A 27,301-nucleotide genomic window follows, 5' to 3' on the forward strand; every position below is an offset into this window, starting at 1 on the left:
ACATCCCAAAAGTGGGACAAAAAACATGTTTGTTGTGTGTACTTTAATTGTGTTGCGTGACAACAGTAAAAATGTGATCTGAACTTCATTTCCTTTTTATTTATTACTATTAGTGGCACGTTTTATTTTCCATCAAAATAAGACATGTGTATTTATTATATACATGTATGGATTCATTAGTTGTTGCTATTGTTTTTTATGTTTTATTCCAGTGTCCTTAATGTTAAACTTGTGTGTATTCCAGTGTCCTTAATGCTAATATTTCCCTCTGCACTATGTGATTTTTTCATGAGCCCACAAGATGGTGCCATTGTATTGAAAGTGCGAGAACAATACTTTTTTTTTTAGCAGGGAAGTATCTACAGATAATATGTTTGAAGAACATATTGAACTGTTAATTGCATAATCACATATTACAAAATGTAAAACAGCAAATTGGCATTACAATATTATCCTGAAGAGCAGTCGTGCTTTTAGAAAGAGTTACTCATCTTAAATCAGTTAATGGATTGATGCTCTGTCCACCTGAACTGTATTGTTTGATTGAGAGCATAAGATGCTGCAGATAAAGCTTTGGATCTTTTTAATATTTGTATGGAGTTTAGTATTTTTGTATAGTGTTAGACAAAATGGAGAGGCATTGGTTGTGTCATGCCCCTGAAACTCACGGATGTTTAGCAATGACTAATTACCGTATCTTGTACACAGGTGGTACAGAAAATATTGTAGCTTGTATTTTACTTGAACTATTTTGATTTAGTTTTAAAGTGTAATAATTTCTCATTTGTATTTGGGCTATCAACATCCCACAGTTGAAGAGAAAATAAATAAGATGAATTTACAGTTTATGCATTACTTGAACTATGATAAACACCCAATAACTTGACAAACATTCTCTTGTTTCTTTGGCAAAGATAAACCAAAGAGGTGTTTATAATTTGACTAAGGCATCTTGGGTGTTGTATGAACTTTTGACTGTTGTGATATGTGATGATGACTGCACAAGTATTCATTTGCATATCAAGTGATGTGTAGTAAGTGTGTATTGTCAGTAGAGGGCAGTGTAAAACCAAAAAAGCCTTGCAAGTTGTTCAACACACAACCTTGTACTGCTATACTGGGGACCCCAGTTGAAATCAGGCCTTCCTAGCCCCTTGCCCTAACCTTTACAACGAAATGCCTGACCCCGGCCTGCAACCTTTCTTTTGAGATAACATACATTTTGTTATGAACCTTAAAAGCAAGTTTAAACCCCCCAAATAGTCCATGTTAATATATTAGAAGTAGACCAAATATGTAGATAGATATGTCACTATATGTACAGATGTTAGTTTTCACTTTTCACTTGTGACTAACTCATTTCGTACTTCATAATTTAGATGACCAAATATGTATATATGCTGACAGTTATTTTACTCTTATTTGTACTCATCTCCTATTTCATAGTCTTTTATTATTGTTATCATTATTATTTTAATTTTTTTCTTGATTTAATTTTTTATTTTATTAATCTGTGTGAATCTTTGCTGTCCCGTTTTTCACGCTTACCCTGTTGCTGCTTGTACAACTGAATTTCCCCACGGGGATTAATAAAGGTCCATCTTATCTTATTTTATCTTAGTCATTTGAATTGAAAGTACAAATACACAAAAATGGAAATGACATTATGGTGTACTGTCCTATCTCTTTTCCTAAATGACATGGTCATCTAAGCTCAAAGTAACTGCTGATGAAACTGAATAACCGTATTCAAACAGAAATCTTAAAGTTCATTAAAGCGGGGTTCAACAAGTGGATCTTTAGTAATGAAAAAACACCTAACAAACAAAGATAAAGGCCAATTTACATCTTGTTTTATAAGAGGTTCCCCCACCATTTTGGTTTTGGCAGATGCTCTATAATTGAATAATCTCTTCTTATTGCACTACATTTGGATGGAACACTGGTTAATGTCAAGACAAAGTCAATATTAACAGTGCAGTGCACCTTAAAATAATCCCATTTTCTTCCACCTTTCCTTGTGTATATCCTTTCAGTTTCAACGTCTGTGGCAGGACATGAAATTATACATAATTGCTGTTGTTTATTGGATGTGATGATGGCACCTTTTAAACACAAACCGTGCACGGCTCTACAATTGTCCTACATTGACAACATTTGGAAAAACACAAAGCAAAGATCTGCTGGAGCCCTTTGATAGTGTCAACAGATGGTGGAAAGACTCTCTGTCTTTTATACATTGTCAATTGAATTAAAGTAGAATGTAAAGAATATAATTGTATCTGGTCTCTTCTGTTACAACAATATTCGTTTTCTATAAATGTATCTTAATGCTAATGCACCCATTTTCATCTCGTCTGATCTCTCCCATGAAAGCCGTAGTGTGCCAACATTACAGACGTTCTGAGTGGGTAATTATCGTGAATGACAGAGAGGAATTACAAAGGGACTATTTAAATAAAAAGAAAAACTCTCATTAAGAGGGACATCATTCAAACAAAAGTACAAATGTATGTAATGATTCCCCTTTCCCAGCTGCAGTGTGATGCTCTAAGCAAATCAAGCACACTCAGTTACGCAAGGCAATGGTGCAGGTTGATTTTGACCGTGGTAAGGGATGAAATTACTAATATGATGCATTAAAAAATATAAAAATAAGTAACTACTAAGCAAATAGTTGTAGGATATTACACCTGCAGGACAACAAGAGGTCCTCCACGACTGTTTTTGCAAAGAGTCAACAGTGTATAAACCTTACAAAAATACCTAACTCAAGAATGACATTCAGGCCACACACTGTTAAGAATATGTCAATAAATCCAAAAGCTTATAAAGACAGTTATCATCCCCAAATGCCGTCTGCTGTGGATATTGGTTTCTTTCTCTGTTCAGAATGGCCCAGAGACAGTGAGCTTTGAATCACTGGTTACTGTAATGAACACTGTTGATTCAGGGTCATGCTGACTCATCTTAAAGCTCAAAACAATTATTATTATTATCTTCACTACATTAGGGCTGTTTGGGCTCAATTTGCTTGCATGGAATACATTGTTATAGATATTTTAATATTGAACACAACATCTTGATTGACCCCTTGGTAAAGATCGCGGTGAAAAGTGTTAAATAAGTTGTTGAGTATTTGTTTAGCTTCTTAAGAAAACGTACTGAACAGATTGTGTCGTACTATGGAATTCAGCATGACAGTCATTTGGCTAAAAGTGTTGGAAAAGTTACAGTTTAAAAAAAAAAGGAAAACATTAAGGAAAATTTAAAACATTCTACTAACATTTCTGATTTGATTCTATTTGGGAATCAAGCTTACCATATTAGCCAACATGATAGTATGGTTATGAAATGCAAAAATTAATTTGCCGTATTAGCCTCACAATTACAAGAATGTAGTTTTAAATGTGTGGTTGAGTTTCTGTCAAACCTTCTGTCCACCATTGCAGTGTGAGATGGATTAGGATACAAAAAATGTGATTGAACACAAAAATAATATAAAGGTAAAAGAGAGAGTGACATTTAATAATATAACAACTTAATTCTTTATACTTTATTTGACCGTACAAAACAAAGTCATACAGTCAGAAACAACACAAGGCACAGTACAGCAGCACAAGCATACCATTTGGGACACAATTAACCCTTCAGTGTGTTACATGTACTACACAGTGACAAGTAGTTTATGATGAGTTGGACTTAAATGATTGAACAGAAAATAAAGGTATGAAAAAAAATAAAGTTTATATTGATTTTTCAAGTAATCCTCATCAAAATCCTTAAGGTTAAAATGTCTAACTCCACATTCACATATTATTAATCCATATATCTATATAATCTTGTTGGTCTTGTTATTCAATATCATACAGTACAATACGATACAAGCCCCTCTACATTACATTTACTCACATAGATATATAACTTTATTACTTCATATATTACATTACACACTATTTATCTGCAGTTCAATAAAAAGAAGCTTGTCAAAACAGTCTTGAAACACCCATACAATTAAAGCTTTATGCTTTCTGAAAATGTGATGGTTATAGCTTTAAATCACCACCTGGAACTTTTGGGGGATAAAATCACACAACATTTTTCAAATAAATTCAAATGAAATCTGCTTTGACACTAATTATGTATAATTGGGAAAATAGATTGAACTGTTGTGATAAAAGTAACAATCAAGCGGTCTACTGATTAAAATAAAATACATGATTTCAGTCTTTGGTTGATTAAATTAGCAATGTGGCTGATACATTTTTTAGGCTGTTTAAAGTTGTTTATTTATTTATTCACCTAGAGATTTAATGATATGCTACAAAAAACCAACACTTGGTAGAATTGTGTGTTTGTTGGTCCATCTAAAGAATGAATACTGTAAGAGGAGCTGACCTTTTCCCCAAAAAATCAATGCTATTAGTTTTTAAATGATGAGTCTTCAGTTAGAAGGCTCAGGTATTGTTTTTATCAGACATAGTTTTAGTTTATTCATTTGTAATTAATAGCATTTGCTTTAGCAACTTTTCCTTCACGTACATTGTTTTTGATGTAAACAAATGTAAGTGTCTTTTTTCAGAGTCTACAGGAATCACATGTATTATAACAGTCTTCAATAAGAGCAAGTACATAAATAAAGATAATAAACAATACATTGACATGGACTGGGATTAAGTGAAAACAGTGGAAGGTATAACATTTCTGATCTAAAAGAAATACATATAATTTGCGTATTGGTCAGATTCCGAATCAATGAATCAACATTAAACAAATACAAAATTTGAAAATAACCGTAACAAACTATTTCAAATGTGCGTAACTCAACATTTTCATTCTAATACCATGAATGGCATTTTTAATAATTGTAATGTTCATCTTGCCTCAGACAAATACAATTCAAAATCCATTCAGGAAGAGTTTTGTATTTATGGAGGAAGCAGTCTGAACACTGCATTACCTGTTTGACTGAATCCCATTCACAAGAGTCGACTCAATGGTAGTGAGGTTTAATGCACAGCTTCACATATCCAATGTTTAAATTAAAGCACACTACAATGTGTATGGGTTTTCTGTCGGCACTTTTAAACTGCTCCCACCACCACCATTGTGATCAATTTCAATGGCAATTTCTTTATTCTTCTCAGTTCTTCAGACCTTTGCTGTGCTCGCATCCATCCACCCAATGTCCACTCTCTCATTCTTTCACTTTCTTCATCTTTCTCTCCCCCTCTACTGTTCAGACCACCAACCAGTGTTTCAGCTGTGGGGAAAATTGAATAGGCCCATGAAATAAACAGTATAATTTTTTCCGGAAATGGTTATATGCTTGAAATAAAGTTGTCAGGTATTAGACTTTTCAGAATATGTTTTACTTTGCAAATCCATCAAAAGCCTTTACAGAGAACAGTTTTGAATGGTATGTAAAGAACGCACAACTAATAAATGTGTGCAAAAGTTTAGACAACGGGAGGCAACTAAACGTTCCCAAAATCGTTCATTACACCCACTTATTACATGGCTTAGTTGAATAATCGATACATATTGGTTCATTTCGAACATTGTAGGATTGCTCCTTTTCGCTAGCAGACCGCTGCTAAGGATAACAGACTATTAGTAATGAGGACGCTCTGATCAAGGGCTTAAGTGCAGTTTCAGTCAGCAGAAAAACATTAGTTTTCCTCTGTCCGACAACATCGGGGAATACTTTTTAATCTTTCTTTTTAATTAAACACATTAGAGTCACCAAGCAATTCTTCTGTGCATAACGCTTTTTCGCATTTCTTTTCAAACATTTGTATGAAAAATACAGACCTCGAAATAGGCAAATATGAATATATATCATGCAGATATGTGAGGATCCACTCAGCAATAATAATAAACAATTTTGAAGATTTAAAAATGAGAAATTAAATCAGCACTTACTGTAAACTGCCGAACTTCCCCGTTGTCTACCAAGTGATGCTCTGTCTCTGGGGTGATGGCATAAGCTAGTCTCTGTTTCAGGAGAAAAAGGATTATTCAAAAAAAAATACTAAAAAAAAAATACTAAAATAAAATATTTTAAAAAGGAATACTTTTGAATGAAAGAATAACAATAATACTATTAGAATAGCGCATTTCCTCTAGTTATGAACCAAAAGCTTAGACTTACATTGCAGAACTTTCCACGCACTATGCAGAGTTTGTAGATGGCATAGAGAGGCACCATGGACATTGAGGAAATGGCAAGACACCACCCCACCATGTTCGCCCATGGAGGAAACGTGTAGGTACCGTAACTTGGAGGGTTGAATGTGGCAAAGCTAATCACCACCATAAACTAGGGAAGAAAATTATTTTAACACGGAAGACCTGAGGAACCATTAGCTCAAAAGATTCACTGTTCATTTCAAGACTTCTCAAAAACAACCAATTCAAGTGGTCCGATATAAAAGAGATGTTTCTGTTACAAGGCATAGTTTTGTTTTAACTGTGAATCACTTTGTGAAAACATTTAAATACATTGCAAGAATACTAGCATAACCTGAAACATATGGACCTGACTGATATACTGTATATATCGGAGAAGGTAATAATTCACGGTCCCAATATTTTCATCCTATCTCTTTTCAACTTGTCTTCTGGTTTGGCGAAAATCGCAACAAGTGAACCAACATTTATATTGTTCTAAGTTCATTCTTAATCGATTATTTCCTTATAAAACTAGTATGTGCACAGACTTACCAGGAGGAAGCAGGGGCTGACAAACTTCCAGCACAGTCTCCAGTACAGGCCTGGTCGATGGCCAATCATCTCCTCAATGTCATCACTGAATCTGTCCACTCCTGAAACACATACAAATGATGGATATTACTTCCAAGACATGGTTGATTGCAGCCTTGGATAAAACTGAATAATGGATATTAATAATATAATCATGGTAGTAAGTGCTTTTGTATACGGTATGTTCCCTATGCATTTTTTAATCAAGACCATCAAGACAAGATTAATAAAAAAAACATATAATTCACAATTCAAGCATTTGCCGTGTCTAAATTCATCCTACAGAGTCAGTTGTGAAAAGCTAATGCATCACTTTTTGCCTCTCTTAAACCTGACTGTATATTTATCTTATTGTCTTACTGCGGGGGATTATATCCAGACTGACGAGCAGGTATTAAGCAAAGTTAAATATACGCATGTCGTGGAAAGCAAACTGAAAGACCACAGTGGCAACGGGTCAAGGGTTGCTGTCAAAAGTTATAAGGATGGGGGAAAGGCCCACTGAAGCCTTAGGCTTGATTTATCTGGTATGCCAAGGTCGGGACCCACCAGAGGAGGGCAATATGCTGACGCCACCGCCTGGGGCCTGGTTAATATTTAGACCTTTATGGGTCCTTCTACTCTAGGCTCTGTAGACATGGTATAAGAAGCTCAAATGGGAAGTTCAGGTTCATTTGTCCCCTAGCCTTTCGTTTTTTTCTAGTAATGTTTTGTTTTGGAGTTTCAAAATGTGAGTTAGTTTCCACACAATGAAAGGGCTTTCTTGTTTTCAGATGTTGTTGTAGGTGAAAATATATGTAAACCTAACTACTGATGAGCAGTTGGTCTTTACCTATCAATTACCTCCACCAAGGAGGTTATGTTTTTGTTTTGTTTTTCTTTCACCAGGATTACTACTGGTGCAGTTTTCATGCACTTGATGGAAAGGCACTAACCAAGAAAGAACCTTTCATTTCAGAGCAGATCCAATCAGGCAAGCCACACACAATAGTTTCACTTTTCACTTTTTTGTTGTTGTTGGGATAAGGCATTTGGCCATGGCAAAAGTCTGTGCTCGATGAGTGTCCTTACAATTTGAACATAAAACAGGGAAGAGCAAAGTGCCTAAGTAAGCAGAACAACCCAAACGGTTAACGGTTTAATCAGAAAATGTCACTTCTACACAAGTGGGTAGAATTCTGAAGCCGTAAGATGTAGTATACAGACGTTTACTCAGAACTACAATATTTCTTCCATGTTGTGCTCATGAGGCACAAGTGCTTGAAAGGTATGTGAATAATCACACTGGAGACATGTCATGAACTCCTGAAAAATCTCTTATCACAAGAAGAGATAAACAGTGATTTATATATATAGATAGATAGCTTGTGTGTGTTGTAGAGTGACACATTTGAAAATGAATTGTTGAGGTTGATGGCAAATGTGTAGAAAAGCAAGTGTCAATAGAATGTAGACATCTGGAGAGAAATTGACTTTGAGGTCACCCCCACTTGCTACCACAACAATCTACAACCTAGTAATTAGACAGCTGATTCCTGTCCATGACAAATGGGAATTGCCTGTTCCGCAGCTGCAATTTTCTTTATGTGAAGGCTCACTTCTGCTCAGTGAACATGGAGGTAACACTATCAGTGTTCAAAACGCAGGCCATGTAACCTCTCTGAGCTCTTACGATTGCAACATAACAGTATATCAGTGTACTTTGACACATGCACTAAGATTGAAGAGGCCAAAACCATTCATAGGAACAGACTTTCTGGCTGCAGTGTCCGTATGTCTAATAGAACTATATTGCATTGTGGCACAGCACACGTACACCAAGAGACCTCTCATCAAACCTTTAATATAGCATCAGCTTTGCTGGCCATGAAAATAATGAATCAATGGGTCCTTCTCCTTTTCTCCTGTCCATCTATCTCACCGTAAAACCATGCGATGCCAATGGCTTCAATAAGCACTCCAAAGAGAATCGATGTTCCTGCTGCAAAGTGGTCCAGCAGAGTGAACACATACATCCCACCCTGGAGAGAAAGGAACAAATAATTCAATTATACAAGCTTGATCATATTGTTAAAGTAAGAACGAAAAGGAAATAAAACTAAATTCAGAAAATTCACTTTAATGAATTTTAAGATATTTTGATTAGTAAACACAGATTTTTTAAATTATAAAATCTATGTATTAACTCGTATGACTGCCCGGTAAAATGCTTACATTTGTAACACAGAAGAGGGATATGAGGAATGTGGAAACAACAATGAAGAGGGTGAACAGCTCTCTGTGCTTGTGGAGGCATTTAAACTCATCCATCAGCCCAGTGATCACCGACTCCATACCACCCATCTACAACAGAAGACACACAAGTTAGAACAAAACAAAATCAGCTAAATTGAGCTCCTAATGTCTGGGAAGTGTTCTGGGATTTCACTCACTATCATCATCCCACACTGTCAGACACACTTTATGTACAGAAGCACAAATAGGAAAAATGCACTTGCCACCTAGCTGAATTACCAAGTGTGTGTGTGTGTGTGTGTGTGTGTGTGTGTGTGTGTGTGTGTGTGTGTGTGTGTGTGTGTGTGTGTGTGTGTGTGTGTGTGTGTGTGTGTGTGTGTGTGTGTATACACTCACTGCACTGTCGATGCCCAGTGATAACAGCATGATGAAGAAGATGACCGCCCACACTGATGATCCAGGTAGTGTTGCAATGGCTTCTGGGTAAATTACAAAAACCAAACCAGCACCTGGGAAACGACACATTCAAGCAAGAAAAGTAGCAAACAGTACAAAACACACGCAGACAAAATAAAAAATGTACTGCCTCCACACGATGTTTTTTAATACACTTCACTTCAAAACAAACACAGCCAAATTATACTATACCGTCTCTGGCAACTTTGTCCAGGGCTACATTGTGCTTTTGGGACAGGTACCCAAGGAAGGAGAAGACCACAAATCCGGAGAAGAAACTGGTTAGAGAGTTGATAGAACTGGTGATGATGGCGTCTCTGTAAAAAATGTAATTAAAAGAAAAACAGTCCATAAAAAGAATATAGAAAAATGAGCCATATATCAATCAGTCATCATTCAGTATGCCATGACAATGAACTCAAGCCACCAGTCAGTCAATGATTTAGTCAGGAGTGTGCTAAGGCCAGTTTTCTTTGGATAAAAAAAAAAAAATTCAAGCTTGCAGTATTGATTTAATGGATTGGTCAGGTCGTCAATATTTGCCTATTATTGCATGAGACAGATTGGCAAGTTGCATACCTACCCTTTTCTAGGAGTTACACGTCCGTCAATTTGCAAAAATGTACATTATACATGAGTTATTTGTAAGGACTTGGTGTGTGAAAGTTAAATAAGGAGACAAAGTGTACACATGTGCAGTAAAAAAAGCTGATTCTCATTTATTTTCAGAATGAGACATATTTGGCATTTTGTCTTCATTTACGTCCAGTGATATGGAGTTATGATCATGGTGGAATCCTGAAGGTGGATAGTGTCATATGTCAGTTATCAGAAACATAAAGAAGGCAAAACAAATAAACACAATACAAAAGATAAAAGCCTCCTGTGGGATGCTGATGATTTTCAAAGAGTGCGACAGTTTTGATTGGTGTTACGGCTGCCTGTTGCACAGCATGGTGTCAAAGACATAGCGGGTTTCAAGGAGCTTCAAAGGTTATTGTAATTCACCTGCTTATGTTGCGTGTGTGTTTGTGTGTATTTCCCTGTCCTCTCTCCGTTTCTCTGAATCCCCTCTTTCCTCGCCTTGTGTGTCTTTACCTGTAACAGTTGTTGCTGAATTTGTTGTAGCTGGAAAAGGCAATTAGCACACCAAACCCCACTCCCAGAGAAAAACAGATCTGTGTCGCTGCGTCGATCCAGACCTGGGGAGCGACAGAACAAGCACACTTGTGTGAAGCGGCAAACAAAAGGCACAGGAGAGGAAAAAAGCCATTATTAGGGATAATTGCAGGAAACTCATTCAACGGCCATAGATGAAAGACGCTAGTGAATACAGGGGGTAATTTTGCAAATTACTGCTCCATGAATCTATCTAATCTAATTCTCCAATTGCTGCCATGCATCTCTCTGTCTCCTTTCTTGCTTTCTCTCTCATTCTCCATAACCGAGTCCTTCAGTCCTGCATGCTTACTTGTTGAGCTCTTTAGTGCTATGATAACGGCTTTCACAGATAAGGAACATTACACAAATAGTGTTCTCACTTTTTTTTTGAGCCTAAAAGGAAAAGGCTCTCTTTTGGTAGCCCACTTATCCCTGCAAACTAACCTTTGATTTGTTATTTCTCAGATATTGTGTTTTAACTCAACAGTTGGAAATTCCGTTTGCAGGAATAGTTCTCTACTCAGGCATTTTTCATTGAAGCACATTGATCAAATTGAAAGATTACATATCTTCTCCACATTTCTCTGCTCCCATCTTAATTGCTTTGGTTTTGTGTGAACTGTTGCAGTTTGCCTTATATAAGGTATTTTCTTTAGAGCATGTACAAGTGAAACACAGCACAATCAGCATTGGAAAAACATCAATATTGCCTTCAACACTCCTTAGCAGTAACAGTTTGTTGCAAAGCCCTTGACATGGATTGTTATCTTCATACGTTACATTTAAGTTAATTAATGACGTAACAAGTTGGGGTGGATAATGTCAATGAAAATCTTTTATACTGGTTTATAATTATGTGCATTTTCAGGTTTCTTAACACATTTTAGTGAAATATTGAAGTAATAAAATAAAATCTCTACACCCTTCCTTTTCTTCCTCTTGCTCTACCCCCTTCCTGTTAAAACTCGCCTGGGCATCACACAGCTTCAAGAAGTCCACGGAGAGGTAGGCCTTAATGCCATCGATGGCTCCAGGCAGAGTGACTCCGCGGATCAGCAGCACAGTCAAGACCACATAGGGCATCGTGGCTGTGATCCACACAACCTGAAAGGGTCGTACGAGGTACACACACACAGATACACACACATTTGAACAGAGATATAAGGACACACAAACACATAGTCAGATTCAAACATGTGCATGCATTCAATTTGGAAAACAATCAGCGCAGTTTTGTGTTTTTCAAATAAAAGAAAATTGGAAAATGTTTCATTACCCACCTTTCCAGAAGTTTTGACGCCCTTCCAGAGACTGAAGTAGAGCAGAACAATCACTACACCTAGACAGGAAGTCAACTGCCAGCGTGGACGGCCCAGATTATCAATACCATTACTGTCCTGGATGTGGAGCACCCCTCGTCTGAGGAAGGAGAATATGTTGGTAAGAACCACTCTCCAGTCAAAACTCTGCCGGCTTTTGTTTGATAAATCATTGAAATATTATATCATTTCAATTCAGAACCTTTAACCAATTCTTGTTCTAAGACCTACTGCGCTACGGTAGAAGCCTTTGCCTGGAGGATAAATGGCCTTTATTGGTTGTTATCAGTAGGATAGATTTGAGCTGGTATGGCTCTGTTGAGCATTATTATTCACAACATGAATTGAGCTATACATTTGGATGTGAATCTGGTAAATCTGATATTCTGCATTTAATTGGCTCAACAATCAAGGCCTGGCATTGTTGAAAGAGAGATCTAAAGCCTAAAGCAGAAAGATGCCAGGTGTTCGCACATCTGTTGCTACTACATTTGTAATTTTCATTAAGTTATGATCATAATAGCCTGCCAAGGCAAGAAAACTCCACCTGCATTTAAAGCTAACATATGTCAAAGTATACTTTCAAACTGCATTCTGTAAAGTTGGGTTACACGAGTCACCTGACGGACGAAACATCTTTGATTCAAATCATTTCAGAGACTGTCTTGCAGACAAAAAACGAAAAAGATCAGCCGATGCTCGACCAATGTGGTCAAATTGTCTGCAGGTGGTTCTATGTGTATAGCGCACAGCAATTTCAACTAGCGTGGATCAAAAATCTCAACTGTCACAACAGAACAACCCCCAACTCTTTGGAAAAGGAGACACCTGGTCAGCTTCACAGTGTGGGAGGCTGCATAAGCTAAATGCAGCCAAACTCTGCATCCGTTTTCAGGAAATCATAACCATAGAAAATGATGTTTTTATACTAATAAGAAGATTTGCCAACAACTATTATAGCAATTATTAATGTTATTTAATTTCCTTAAATTATAACCTACTATAGGAAACAAACATTAAGTAAATCCAACTTACTCAAAGTATTCCTGAGCAGGGGTGGACTTGTAAATGTCGCTGACTGAGCTGTTGTCAGCCCAGTCAGAGCAGTTTGGACTGTTCCAACTGTTGTTGCAGTGGACCCACGGCAGCTCGCTGGTGAACGAGGAGAAGAGATAGAAGAGCGCCCAGGAGATGATGACATTATAGTAGAAACCAACGTACAGGGAAATGAGGATCACCGTGAAGCCTACACCTGTTGGAGAAAGAAATTAAAAGGCATATGGTTGAAAACTCATCTCTTTCGACTCCACTTCAAGCGATATAATTACTAACAAAGAACTGCTAACAGAGCACTTATATACTAACAAAGGACTGGCTTATCTAAAGCCAGTTGAGTAGCACTTGAAATGTTGGGCTCTATGAAACCTGATGTACTTATATGATTCTGTTTTCTTCAAGGTTGTATCTTCCTGGTCGAATGTACTTATTGTAAATCGCATTGGATAAAAGCGTCAGCTAAATGCAATGTAATGTAATGCATATGTTTTAAAAAGAGCTACAAATAGGTGAGGATTTGTTATGCTAACTTCCCACATAAAAACATAAGATTTTAAAAGGGGCACCTCTCTGTAATTTCTTACATCCCACATGCACATCACTGCGTCAGTCCTTAAAGAGTGTTTTTTGGTTTATAACCCCTCACAAAAAAAACCCGCCAGTTTACTTCCGACCAGTGATCTTTTTAGCATATCACTCTGCATTTCTCTCCAGCTGCTTTTAACAGTATACCAGTAACCAGTAACCAGTAACCAGGCATACATGTAAACGAATGCCTGGTTATTGTTGTCTAGCTTTATATAAATGTATGTGTGTGGTGGCATTCTAGTAACTTTGCATTTTGAGCGCTACTGCTTGTTACAACATTATTCTCTTCGCCGCACTCGCCATCAACTATTATTGCTCAGATTAATCTCGCCCCAGCCTCCAATGTAAGCCTGACGTATTGGCTTCTTGGTTCTTGACCAGCAGATTTTTTGGTGCCAGATGCAAACCAGTTTTAGGGGCTGAGAGCCGGCCCTGCTGCGGAACCTTTTCGCAATCGGGCACCATGTCCGAACTGGTCCTGGAACCGGTTTGATGGGAAAAGGGTACTTGAGACCCTTTGTGGTTGACATAAATTGGTAGATAGGGGTTATTCTTCTGATGCATTGGATTTGTTTAGGAATTGCAGTATTGATGGTTGTTGAATTGTTTTCTAGGGAATGCTAGCTGGAGTTTGTCTTGCTGAAGGGGACCTGTTCCAAAAGTGCTGATTCTATATCTGTAGATTTAAACACACCTGAGCTGCTGCTGGCCACGCCCCCTATGGAAGTGTTTGGTTAAAAAAACACAATGGTGCTCTAGGAGGAGATTCAGGGGATAAGGTGGGCGGGCGTCACCTTGGTTGGTTATTGTGTAATTGTTGTCCAACCCAAAAGACAGTTGTGACTTCACAAGCTCATTTTCTGACAGGTTTTTAAATATTTGGATCAGGAAAAAAAGAGAGAGAAACTTTCAGAATCTATTCACACACTGGGGCAACCTATTTATTTATAAAACACATGAAAAAGTGGATTTAGCATAATGGGTGACCTTTAAGCATAATTTCAGGCATTGCAGTCCTGAGCAGTGACTTTATCCGAGAAAGACTTCAGCACTGAATTGCATACCAGAAAGCACAATCTCACGTTCAGCATGAGCCTACAAAACATGCCTGCGGTCGTGAAGAAAGACCCTCAACTAAAGGTTTCCTCTTCAAGCCTCAATTATCAACACATCTACCCTTCAATACATCTGAAACAATGTCCACTCTTCTAAAGAAGTATTTAAATGTTAACCTTTGCTAACAGCCATGACCTGAAGTGTGCCTTATTGATTCCTTTTGTAATGTCGATGTGGTATTTGTCAAGGCAGCGATGCCTCTTATTAGCGCCACATGCGGCCGTGCCATCTCTCTGTCTGCCTTTCATGCTCATTTTCTTCAAATGCATTGATCCTGAGAGGAAACCAGCTTCTCGATCAGAGTAATGACTGTCAATATGGGCATGCGTGTGTGTGTGTGTGTGTGTGTGTGTGTGTGTGTGTGTGTGTGTGTGTGTGTGTGTGTGTGTGTGTGTGTGTGTGTGTGTGTGTGTGTGTGTGTATCTTTATAATTACTGTTATCCCCTGCTGAGAGACAGTGAAAGAGTGAAGCGTGTGATTAGAGCGTCAACCTACACAGTGTGGTCTGCGGCAGAAGGCACATGCTCACACACTCAGAAACACACTACAGGGGCACACACAGTACATGTTAAGTACTTTTTTTTAGCTAATTCCTAGTCAATATATATTTAAAAACGGTAGACTTTGTATATATTTTTAATATAAAATGATATCCTTTTCTCTCAAGTTAGGAATCATTTAAGTACAGTAGGTCTTTGGTCACTGCTAGGTCACACCAGACACATAGTAACAGCCGTGGCGCCCCTTTATCTTCAGGCGGCACTTCTGTTTAGTGAAGATTGTTTTACTACAGGCACATATGTTTTTGAAAAGCTCAAGAATCCGGTTAATATGCAGAGGCAGGTGGAGTTTTGGCAGAACTGTTGTTGGTATACAGCGTGTACACTTCTCTGTGTACTATTTGCAATGTCATTTGTGCTGCTGAATGCTTTGAATAAAGCTTCAGTTTGTCAGACATCAGATCGCTCTCCAGCTCCAGAAAAGACATCCCATCACAGTAGACACTGTTTGACAGTTTCAGCATTGTCCTGTGCAGCAACAGATGGACAGCTGGTTTGAATGGTATTTGACGTCGTAATGCTGTTGCATCTTTGGGGTGATTGTAAGGTGTAAAATGTTGATTAAGGTCAAACTCTGCAAACAGTACAGAGAGAGAGAATATAAAGTTGAACCAAGAAAGCATTTTCTTTTTACCAATGACTTTGCTTAGAAACGTGACATTTCTTCTCCATTAGTGCATGTTTGGATGGCATTGCTCCTGAACGGCTCTTTTGCTTATTGATGTGTTGAAAATTACTCCTGAGAGTCTTATTTGACAGAAGGATTTGGACAATCAGTGTAAGAGCCCAATTTTCATTTGCTTTCCATCTGAGTGCCAGCACAACCTGATGTTCTGGGGAGGATAAACAATGCCTGTCGCCCCACTCAAGGAGAGACAAGCAGACAAAAGAGACTGGCATGTGGACGGACAGGCAAGTGGGCAGACAAGCAGACAGAAAACACATGTAGATCTTAAAGGTCTATTATCAAACAGACATGCATGCGCAAACCACGACAGGCGGATTCGAAATACACGTGAACGCCTGGGACATCATTTGCATCATCTGAGTATGTGTCATTCTTACCTTTAAATATTGGACAGATCTTCCAGACGCCTGCTGCCCCCTCTCTGTTATACTGTCCAAGAGCCAGCTCCATGTAGAAGAGAGGCATGCCAGCTATCAACATGAAGAACATGTATGGCACCAGGAACGCACCTGCACACACAGAGACAGGTCAACAACGTAATGTCTACATATAAAAGGACATTTCAAAATGCTATATTACCCCCATTTAGATTACATCAAATGGGGGTACGCGGACCCCTAGGTGTACGTTGGGGGTACGTGAGATAAACAAAACAAAATGGTTCAAGGAAAATATTCCTAGAACCACCAAGAGGTCCTCATATAAACATGTCAAATGTGTGTATTGTATTTTATAGTTTTTCATAATATATCATTTTGTTCACTGGTTTGTTAAACATGATATTACTTCAATTGAAAAACTCCTTGAAAAATCTGTTTCAATTTTTTGTTTTTGTGTTCTTTTTTTTCATGCATGAAGATGAAAATATCCTTAGTTTGTTGTAATTCATGCATGAAGGAGTTAATAAATCACACACTGATGGAACATTACTATATTGTAATTATTTATACAGGCTTTTTCTATCAAAAATGTTCGGGGTCGGTCAGGGGGTACTTGGCTGAGAAAATGTTTCAAAGGGGGTACATTACTGAAAAAAGTTTAAGAAACACTGGATTACATAATACCGTTACTGTCACAGAGTAAGGATTATGGTGATTATCAACTATATTAAAACGAATATAAAGTTTATGTTTGGCGCACATTGTTAATGGAGTTATAACGCCAGAATGTCCCTGGTTTGATTCTAACCGGGATGCTTTGTCATTCCCCCTTCAATCTTCTTATCGTCAGATTTCAATAAACAGCTCCAAATGATAATAAAAAAGGGTTCATTTCCTCAGATTAAACTGTTAAATGTTGCCAGATTACAGGTATGACAACATGCTGGATTTGAGGGACATATGGTGAGTCTTGCCTATGGCCACAGCATCATTTAAAGCTCATAATTAGAGCTCTATGTTAAACAGCTATAATTAGCGCTAGTGATTGTTAGAGCTAATCTATTCTGAGCAGCTGTGGTGGTTTTCCCCCTATTTTGATCTCTGAAAAAGGGTGGAAAAACAGATCTCAAACAGAACACACAAGCACATAATCTTTGCTTGCACACGGATTTGCAAGTAGGATCAAATATACAGAATGCGTGATTCAATTCCACCTTCATTTCACCTTCTTCTATTCTTTTTTCTGTACTCCCTCTCTTTTCTAATAACACAAACACCATCAACGCTTCAATTTCCTCCTTCACTACTCTCACAGGCGATGAAGAGATTCACTCTCACATTAAACATTCTTAACTCCTTTCCTTACTTCCTTTATCAACCCTCTCTAGGCCAACATGAACCTTCTCCCCCGAGCCCCCTCCCCCCAGCCTTTTCATCCATCTCACCTCCTCCATTCTTATAGCAGAGGTAGGGGAATCTCCAGACGTTGGCGAGGTCCACGGCAAATCCGATCACAGACAGGAGGAAGTCGATCTTCTTCCCCCAGGTCTCCCTCTCCTCCCCACTGGGGTTGGTCTGAGGAGGAGTCGGAGCCACTAAGGTGGAAGAGGTGAACTGAACCCCATTTTGCTCCTTCACCAGAATCAGCTCCACCTGAAGAGTCATGGAGTTAATAATCATCAGATGAAGACATACTAATTTAATGTCACTTAAGTCTCACCCTCACTGTATTATGCTCTCACTTCGCCCACATGACGGACAGTAATCACTTTCACATCGTCAGTTCTTTATGCACCAGCATATTTTGTCTTCTCAACAGTTCATTAATTCCATTTTGGCTCAAGAAAATGTATCTCCTTACGTTATGAGTTTTTATCCCAACACTGTTTTTAGGACTGCAGTCAGGCAGACTAAATAAGAGAGGAATGCACTTCATTAAGAAGCTTGCCCCATACTGTGTTTCAATTAGGTTTCCTTAATCAGACTGAATTGCATGCCATTAATCCACTAATATATGCGTGAGGTCCGTACAAACCTCTTTGGGGCCCATGGTGTTTGAGGCAGGCTTTTCTGGGGCCACAACCGAAGACATCAGGCCGACAGTGCTGGTGGTCACTGAGGAGGAAGGAAGGTAGCTGTGAACTTTAATATTCCCTATATCAAATTAATATATCATATATAGATATACAATAAGTGAGACATTCAGCATACAAAAATTGTAAAAATGTGATTGTTCTTCCAAAATGTAAAAATGTTAAATAGTCATTCATTTTATGATTTCAAGTCGTTACATAAAATTCAGAAAGATCAAGAGGAGAGTGGAGAAAGCACCGAGAGTGGAATCCCCCTAAGGGGAGCAGGAGGGGAAGGGGAGCGTCTCCAGCAGGCCATTACAGCAGGCTCATTTTATTTCACACTTGTTGATCGCCATTTTGATCACAGTTTCGCACAATTGGCCCAGTGTCCACTAACCCCATCTAACCACGACATGCTGTCCACCAGATCCTGTCCAGAATTCTTTTCAGTACTTTTCACTAAAATGATCTTCAGGAGGAAAAAGGACCAGTTGAAGGCCCCGTTTATATTTTAAATATTAGAAAGTGATGTAAAAAAAAAATACTTCAAATGTCTACAATATAAAAAGTGCCTTTTTTTGCTTTTTTCATTTGAAAGAAAGTATACTTGTGCTCAAAATGTGGTCAATTGAATAATTAATTGTCTACATTTTTGTCATAAAAAAACAGCATACTCTGAAAACTGATAACAGATAACATTAAAAGTTATAGAAAAATATAAGATATTTAAAGATAACAATAATATTATGCTTAAAAAAAACGATTTTCAAGATTGCAAAAAAACACCTACCTTTGAAATTTGACAGGTAAACACTCCTCCGTACGTCAGTTTGGACAGTTTAATTCCAGATGTGCTGATGTTCCTCTGTGCGCTGCAAACAGATGCTGACCACATTTAAGTGGACCGCCCTTGATGAGTTAGACTTGGACCAAGATTAAGGCAAAATGTTTTGAAGAAATAAAGAGAGTAAGAGAGTCACAGTAAGACAAGAGATGAGGATAAAGCCCTCCCACCCTCTGTGGATCCAGTGACAGACACACAGAATCCAGAGTACCCTGTGGTCTGGTATGGAGATCTGTCTGCGATACCACTCTTGTATGAGAATCAATCAAACACCCCCCCCCCCCCATGACCGTCACTCTCCTCCCTCCCTCCATCGTCTGATCCTCCTCCTCTCTCTCCAATCATTGCATTTCTTTTTACCTGATTTAGGTATTTTGCTGGATTACTTTTCTTTGTAAGAAAGAATCCAAATTCTTTGGATGTGTGATATTTGTTTAATGGTCTATATTTCACTGTCGAAACAGACCGAGATGCTATTAGGGTAAATTGTGGTTAATGTTATCATCTTTCTTAGCCAGAGGATTTCACTACTGACAAAGAAGCTTAAAGTTAGGTTGCAACTTTTTATCTTTTCTTCATTGTGGATTCATAATAACAAAAACATGTTCACAGCATGATATAATTCAAACATTTACCTTTTTTTTTTTTTTATATAAATATTCCTGTAAATAAAATGCTTCAATTAAGGTTGAAATAATTATAACGAGCATTTCTATGTGTGTGTATGTGTACAGTATACACATTGTGTATCATCATCATCATAAATAAAAACGTTATCCCCAACGCAAAAACTACATTTTATGAAAAATCAGCACCAGGTCCTAGAGTCGACAATGACATGTGAATGAATGGGATTCAAATGTACAACAACAAATATTGATTATAATCTTTAATTATTTTATTGATTCAAATGGAGATCTTAATTCTGCAAATTCCTCAATTATCGTAGGGTGTTCTTTGTGATGGCGAGGATTTCATCCTTAAATATTGTGAGCAAATATAAAAACGTTTTTAAGCCAGATCTCAGCGGCTTCCAAAGCAAATTTTTTTTTTTTTTTCATTGTAAATAATTGCTTAGATTTGGTTGGGAGTGTCCTGGCAACACAGACCAACAAGTGTTTTCAGTTTCGGATTAATTTACTGCTAAATCCTGATTGGTTCTTGGAATTAAGTGACAACAACTTTGTAATACTTAGCCCCGCCCACATCAAACCTTTAAACAGAGCACAGACAAGATATTAAGAAAATAAATCTCCAGGGCTTTTGATTCCTGCGTTAAATCCACTGTGTAAAACCTTAAAGTCCCTCCGTACCACTAGATGAAACCAGTTGCCCACTTTTAGCATCCGCCGATAGACCCCATTGACCCCCCCCTAACGCCTTAGTAGGCAGAAAATCTCATTACCTGTAATGTCCGACAGGTCTAAACATAATTATCCCTGACACTCAGACCTCTCCCATTTCAAACCCAACCAAAACAGGGACAGCGTTTTAAATAACCCAATCAGCCCGCTCCCCACGGACAGATTTATGGCCGTGTGTCCACAAAGATAGCTTGTTGTTTGTAAGCCACTTGCAGTGATCAATCGGCCACTAATCCCTCCCACCAACACCACAGTCGCACCAACACACCCTTAAAGTGCAATCATCCATCAAGCCTTGGGCCTCATATCAGAAATTGGTGGGTCGATGTAGGCCGCGCTCGATATATGATGTTTCCGATGGAGCTCGGACAAACGATGAGGTCAACATAATCGAGTGTCTTGTTTTCATAAAGGCAACAGCTGAGACCCAGAGAGAAAGGGGGAGAGTAGAGGGGGTGCAGGAGGTGAGGCAGAGGAGATGGAAGAGGGTGGTGGTAAAAATGAAAGTGCATTTTGATCCTTTCAGATATACCTTTCTTCAGAAAAAAGCAAGTAGTGGCCTAATTGCCTGCAACAGTATAGTCACAATGCCTTTGAAATCTCTGTTCTATTCTAACAAGTTAATTGGTAAATGGACAACATTTATATAGCGCTTTATCCACTCTTTACGACCGCTCAAAGAGCTTTACATTCAAGTCATCATTCACCCATTTACACCCCATTCATACAGAGCAAGTCCTACTTTTGGTCAAGGAATCTAACATTTACAAACATTCACACACTATTGGCCATCGGGAGCAAGGACACAACATGTTGACTGCAGGTGGCTAAATGTCATATCTGGATCTTAGGCAGGAAATACTTTGCAAAGCATGTAGAACCAAAATCTTTGACCCATCCTTATAGTTTATCTGAGCATTGTCTGCTTCCTGCAGGAACTTTCTACAGGAAAAAAAAAGACAAAACGAGGAATGAGGGCAAATTCTTTGTCTATTGTGTGATGGATGATTTTGGACAATTAAGAGTCCAAGATGTTACCCCCCGGCCCCAAAAAGAAAAAGGCGACAAATGTTACCTGCTGAGCAAAGCAGTGGACCGGCAGCCTTGAATGATGATGCATAACAAGAGCTGCAAAAGAGGAAGTAGTTAATAAAGAAGAAAACATGTCAGTAGTTAATAAGGAAAACACCACAATCACTTTAAAGTTACAAGTTACAGCAGCCAAGCCCCTGTTACATACAAAGCAATGTAAGCGATACTTAGTTTCTGGTAACAATGTATAAGATTATAAAAGTGTTTCCAATAAATCCTGATGGGGGCATACTTAGCTGTGGGCTATGTACTAACATATACAACAACATGTCAAATAGAATCGTCAAGATATTTAACTGAAAACGACAAATATTAAAAAAGTAAGAAGTAAGTACGGTAATTGCTGAGCGCTTAAGGAAACGTCAGGTGACAATCGAGGTGATGATCAATCAACATTTGACATGCTATACTACAGAAAAACTCAGGGCAGTCTCTAGAGACCATGAATGTCTATACAACCTGTCATGGAAATCCTTTCAGTAGTTGGAGTAGTGGACCAACCAACAGCCAGGCAAACCAGGTCTCTGTACTACTAGAAAGTTCAAAATAGCGGGGCATTCAATCAGTCAAAACTGCAGTAAAAAAGAGAAAGGGATGTAACACAAATTCAAGACAACCAGGAAAGCAAACTAAATAATGTCATCTAGCTATAACATGCTTCATTGGTAGTTTAAATCCTTCGATAGCCATGATAGAAAAACCCAATGACACACATTGCACATCCTTTGCTGCCACGGAGATACATCATCAACATGTAAATCAATTTCTGCAAACACAGATCTAATGAAAAAGGGCTTTGATGATGTCAAACTCTTGCTTATTAAGATCTGCATTATATCAGACATTCATTTAAAGCTGTACTGACGATCAGGTTCAACAATATTGATGATATGGATTCAAGGGGCCAGGGAAATGCCAATACCACTTGCATTACATCTCTTGAAATAGGAATTATGTGCAACAGTTATTCAGACAAGTTATATGAGACTTTAACACACCTGATGCAACTGCACTCCACTCAACACCGCACTGCCGCCATGTTACCTCAAGAGGGAGACATTTGTACAATAAGCAAGATAGTGTGGAAAACAGAAGAAAGAATCAGCTGCATTTCAACTTTGACATCATTTGGCCAAAATATAGAAACATCTTCAATGTGCAAGATGGAATCACCATCGTGACAGAAACAACCATGTGTTAACATCTCATTTTTTTATTCAATCCAAGAGTCACATTGACAAGTTATATCATAGCAGTCCTGAACAGACAAATTCAAAGTAGCTTGCAGTAATGACTCTTCATCATCAAAATGCATTAATAAAATAAAACCTGTTGAGTATAGAAAAAAAGACAGGAAGTAAAGCTACAGAGAAAACAGAGAGTTCAGTTTCTTGGTCCACGGACATAAGCCATCAGAAAAACACTATCGCTCTGTCAAGAGTACACAAGTCTTTCGTCTTAGGCTCTCTGCTGGACAAACTGTGGGAAGCAGGCAGCAGTAGCATAAATACAAGTTTATCTCTCGCAGGTTTACATTTGATCAGATTGATAGCAAGTACAAAAATTAGACTCACCTCTACAGAGGTATTTGACATAAAGGGAAAGTGTGAAAAACAAATGGACCCGCTATATTCGTACAGCCCCGATGCCAAATTGTAGTGAAGTATTGAATATATATATAAATGCACATATTTGACTTGTTGATAAAATATATGATTCTTTAGAACTTCACATTGACATTGTGTTACAAAAAACTAACATACATAACTGGGTTACAGTGGCTCAGTACATTTCATTCTGGGTCAATGCTTTGTTCTCCACCTATGTAAACAAACAGTATGGGTTCACTTATACATACATAGTGAATTGTATAATTAACCACCTGCTGTAAAATCACATCACTTGGGAGTACATTTCATATTTAATCATTCCACGGTGCAGTTTTTAGTCATTCCAATCAGAAAGTTGCTGCCAAGTCCTACGCGTTTACAAAGTTGCTTCAAGCTTATACAAATTCCAAAATTCAAACATGTTAAGATGTTTACACGAACCAAGCTCTTACATAGAGTAACGTCGGACGAGGGACAGCTTTCTGTAATGTGTGATCTCTAATTTCTTCTGCGCTTTCATTATCGCAGCAGGTATTTGAATGCAAAAACGTTTTATATTAACAAAATAGAGCTACAATACTGTAACCTACAAACTTAACATGCTTTACTAAAAAAATCTTAAGAAAATAATCTAAAGTGCAAGCACAAATACGTACAAGTTTAAAAAGGTGATAGAAGTAAAAGATTGTTGTTTAACATGTTAGTTTATATATGCGTACAGTCTGTGTGTTTGTGCGATGCGGCCCGTCATGTGGTGGCAGACACCACCTCGAGGCCAGGCACACTTAAACAATGCCTATTTCAACCTGCATGCCTTAAACATGAAAAAAAAGACAATGGTGAAAGAAGGTTCAAACTGGATAAAAAGTTTAAATTTGAAAACCATGACTTTTTGGGAATATGTCCACTGGAGATCAGCGCTTTGGGTAGCTTCTGATTGTGACAAGATTGTCTATACATTCTCTTTTTTAGCATAAAAACTCTATAGATTCAAGGCTATCGGTTTCATTAAGAAATCTGCATTGTTGTTTCTAAGCAGTCAACTTAGCGATAATTAGCAGTAATAATATAACAACAATAAACCTTTACACTGTGTAGGAGGTATACGACACAAAACATTTGCAGTATTATACAAAGGAAAATGATAATGTAGCTCATTTGTCACCATCAATACAATCTGCAAAAGAGAGAAGATCACAGATCTTTGTCATTGCAGTGGAAATAAAAATCATTCATATACGTATTTCAAAAATTCACAAAATGTCCTGCATTTGGAATATTCTAAATGCATATCAGAACTCTTTATAAGCATATCTTTTGAGAAGATTTAAGAGATGTGAAATATTGCTTCACCGAAAGCCATAATGAGAGTACATGTACAGTATGCATGGTCATGAATGGGATGGGAACGTGAAGCTCACCCACACAAACGTATACAATTCAAAGTTGTTTGATATCTGAAGTGATATCAACAAACACAAACTCAATGGACTGAAACCATGAATGCACAGATCCAAACTATAACTGGCTACAAACAGAGTCTCTTATGTTTCATTCATCTTCTCAGGAGAGGCATTACCTTTAACATGTAGTCGTGCTATAAAATAACATGATGTATAGCACTGTACATTTTGAAAGACGTTGTAGTATAATATCGTTTCACGTTTGCAGAAATACGAGATAAATAAGGTACAAAAAACAGCCAATTACATGTTTGGCAAATGATTGAAATGAGCATTATTATGTGTGGCTTTCTGGCCAATACATCCAAATATTGATTGTAATTTTAGATTCTTGATTTAAAAATCAAACAAAGATACTTTATGGTAAATTCTGGACACATTGCAGAACGCCAGGGTAAAATACTTCCTACCAAAGTGAAACTGTGTGCTAAAATATGTTAAAGAATACTAATGACTAAAGAAGAGTGATTTGAGATTACATTTGTAATCCTATATAGTCATAATAAAACATAGGCCAACCCAGCCTTTGATTATTAACGCTGAAGGCTGCATGTTAGTGCACTAAGAAGAAATACAATCACATTGTGTGCCAATTAGACCATGATAACAAAAACACAAAAAACCAGGCCAACATATTACCATAGGTGGATATTTTCCAATTCTCAACTGGTCCCTTGAATGTGGCTAGATGCAAAGGTGTTTGGGTATCTTTTGAAAAACAAGTGACTTAAGGCCCATTGTTTGAATATTCCATGAACACATGAGAAGTAGACCTTTCAGAGATACTGAGGATATGCTGTGAAAATGGTAGGAATGACTACAAATATAGCAGTGTAAGACAGAAAGGGAAGTAATATGACCTTGCCTTTAGAATACCCAACAAAGCCACCTAACTAACTGTGCTTTCAATGGCCACACATTGTGAGCCCCCTCCCCTCCTTGTAGCCATTACACCACTGACAGAAAAGGACAGTACAGACGAGACATGACGGGTGACATTAAATCACCCAATGCATTTTTGGTCCACGTTGTGTGATTTCAACAATAAAAAAAAAGACACTTCAATTCGCCAATCTGAAAGAAATGTGTGAAGATAATGTGACTGAGGAGTAACAGATGAGTACTGAAAATAAAGACATGCACTTCACCCAGTGAGCGTCAAAAATGATGACATCATACAAGTTACATTTTTCATTTTTGTCACTGAACCCTGAGCTAAATCAAATGTATCACTGTATATGTAAGAGGCTCATAGCAATTATTACCGTCCACTCAAAGAGACCCGGGTTAACCTCAAATGTGGCTACTGTAGCTACAATTGTCACCAGTACCCTTAGGACTCCCTTCTTCAGATGAATAATCCTCAATACTGCTCAAAATAACATGAGCCCATGCACTCTGCACTTCAGTTAAAAAGGCAGCTACCATTAAAGAGAGGAAACAGATACAAGTTACAGGTAAAATAATCCAACACTGATTTTTACTAAATATTTGTTAACTTCCCTGCCGGAGCTTTTGTTTTTTCCCGCTTCCATCATGTTGATCTATGTTGGAGGAAAAAACATTTGCCCCAGGATTTTTTATAAGTGCTTGCCCTTCAAGTATTCAAGCCTCTGACAGCCTTTGTTTGGCATTTTGACGATCCTTTCTATATTTATAACAAAATAAACTAGTTACCAGAATGAACATAAGCAAAATCATGGACACAATACTAATAAAAAAAGGGTAAGGTAAACTTCTTCATTTATGTAGTTGTGGTTACTAAAATGATGTCACATACTTGTCAAACATTTTACTAACCAACAAGTACATAGCTACCCTCTGCCCCCCCACTACACAACACCCTCTCACCAGGAGAGGTGTTTGTTTTTCTCCCACTTTTTAACCATTTTAGTTGTGTTTCTTGAAAAGTCCATCAATTGTGCCGTCATGGCCTTTGGGGCTGAAGTCAGGGCAGATACCGTTAGCTGTTTTTTTGTTGGCAGTGCCTCGCAGCTTCCGGGAAGACAGGCTGGACTCTGTGTGGTGAACGTGGCAGGAGCCGCTGCTGAGGCCTGCGTTCTCTGCGTACAGGTACTCCTCTGAAATGTCTGGGTGCTGCTCCACAAAGCATCTGAACTTATCTGTAGAAAGGCAAGGCAAGTTTATTTATATAGTACCTTTCAACACAAGGCAATTCAAAGTGCTTTACAAAAATGAAAGACATTAAGAAAATGGCATTTAAAAACAGTCATTAAAAAGCAAAGTTAATAAAATAAACATTAAAAGAAAAACACATGAATAAAAGTTACAGTGCAGTTTAAGATATGAATAGTTCAATTGAAAGCAGCGGCAACAAGAAAGGTCTTCAGCCTGGATTCAAAAGTAGTCAGAGTTGCAGCGGATCTGCAGGTTTCTGGGAGTTTGTTCCAGATATTTGGAGCATAATAACTGAACGCTGTGAAAGACCACAGGAGGGCGCCAGAGGCAAAGAAAAAGAAGAAAATGAAATGCCCAGAGACAGACTGACATGGTTGTGAATCTACTGCT

General features: G+C 37.9%; 2 protein-coding genes across 3 annotated transcripts in view; both read right to left on the bottom strand.

Moving 5' to 3' along the window:
- Positions 1-4,343: 4,343 nt before the first annotated feature.
- Positions 4,344-22,167, bottom strand: slc6a3 (solute carrier family 6 member 3). Its single transcript, XM_079640595.1, has 18 exons — positions 21,683-22,167; positions 20,876-21,549; positions 19,190-19,284; positions 18,360-18,439; positions 17,770-17,977; positions 16,322-16,453; positions 12,972-13,188; positions 11,898-12,036; positions 11,587-11,721; positions 10,555-10,658; positions 9,649-9,773; positions 9,397-9,509; positions 8,980-9,108; positions 8,687-8,786; positions 6,727-6,827; positions 6,155-6,322; positions 5,926-5,997; positions 4,344-5,263 (listed from the first exon to the last, which is right to left on the bottom strand). Exons 4-18 carry the CDS (start codon positions 18,414-18,416, stop codon positions 5,240-5,242), a joined length of 1,824 nt encoding a protein of 607 aa, XP_079496721.1. The 5' UTR covers positions 18,417-18,439; positions 19,190-19,284; positions 20,876-21,549; positions 21,683-22,167; the 3' UTR covers positions 4,344-5,239.
- Positions 22,168-22,896: 729 nt separating this feature from the next.
- The window catches only part of LOC307046827 (lysophosphatidylcholine acyltransferase 1), a 29,004-nt gene continuing 24,599 nt past the window's right edge, over positions 22,897-27,301 (bottom strand). For both annotated transcript variants that reach the window (XM_079693472.1, XM_079693473.1), the window contains exon 14: positions 22,897-26,895. In XM_079693472.1, coding sequence (XP_079549598.1) covers positions 26,663-26,895 — 233 coding nt within the window. In that variant the 3' untranslated portion in view covers positions 22,897-26,662. The remainder of the gene's footprint in view (positions 26,896-27,301) is intronic.

Source organism: Notothenia rossii, assembly GCF_949606895.1.
Source record: "Notothenia rossii genome assembly, chromosome: 7".
In the NCBI taxonomy this organism is placed as follows: Eukaryota; Metazoa; Chordata; class Actinopteri; order Perciformes; family Nototheniidae; genus Notothenia; species Notothenia rossii.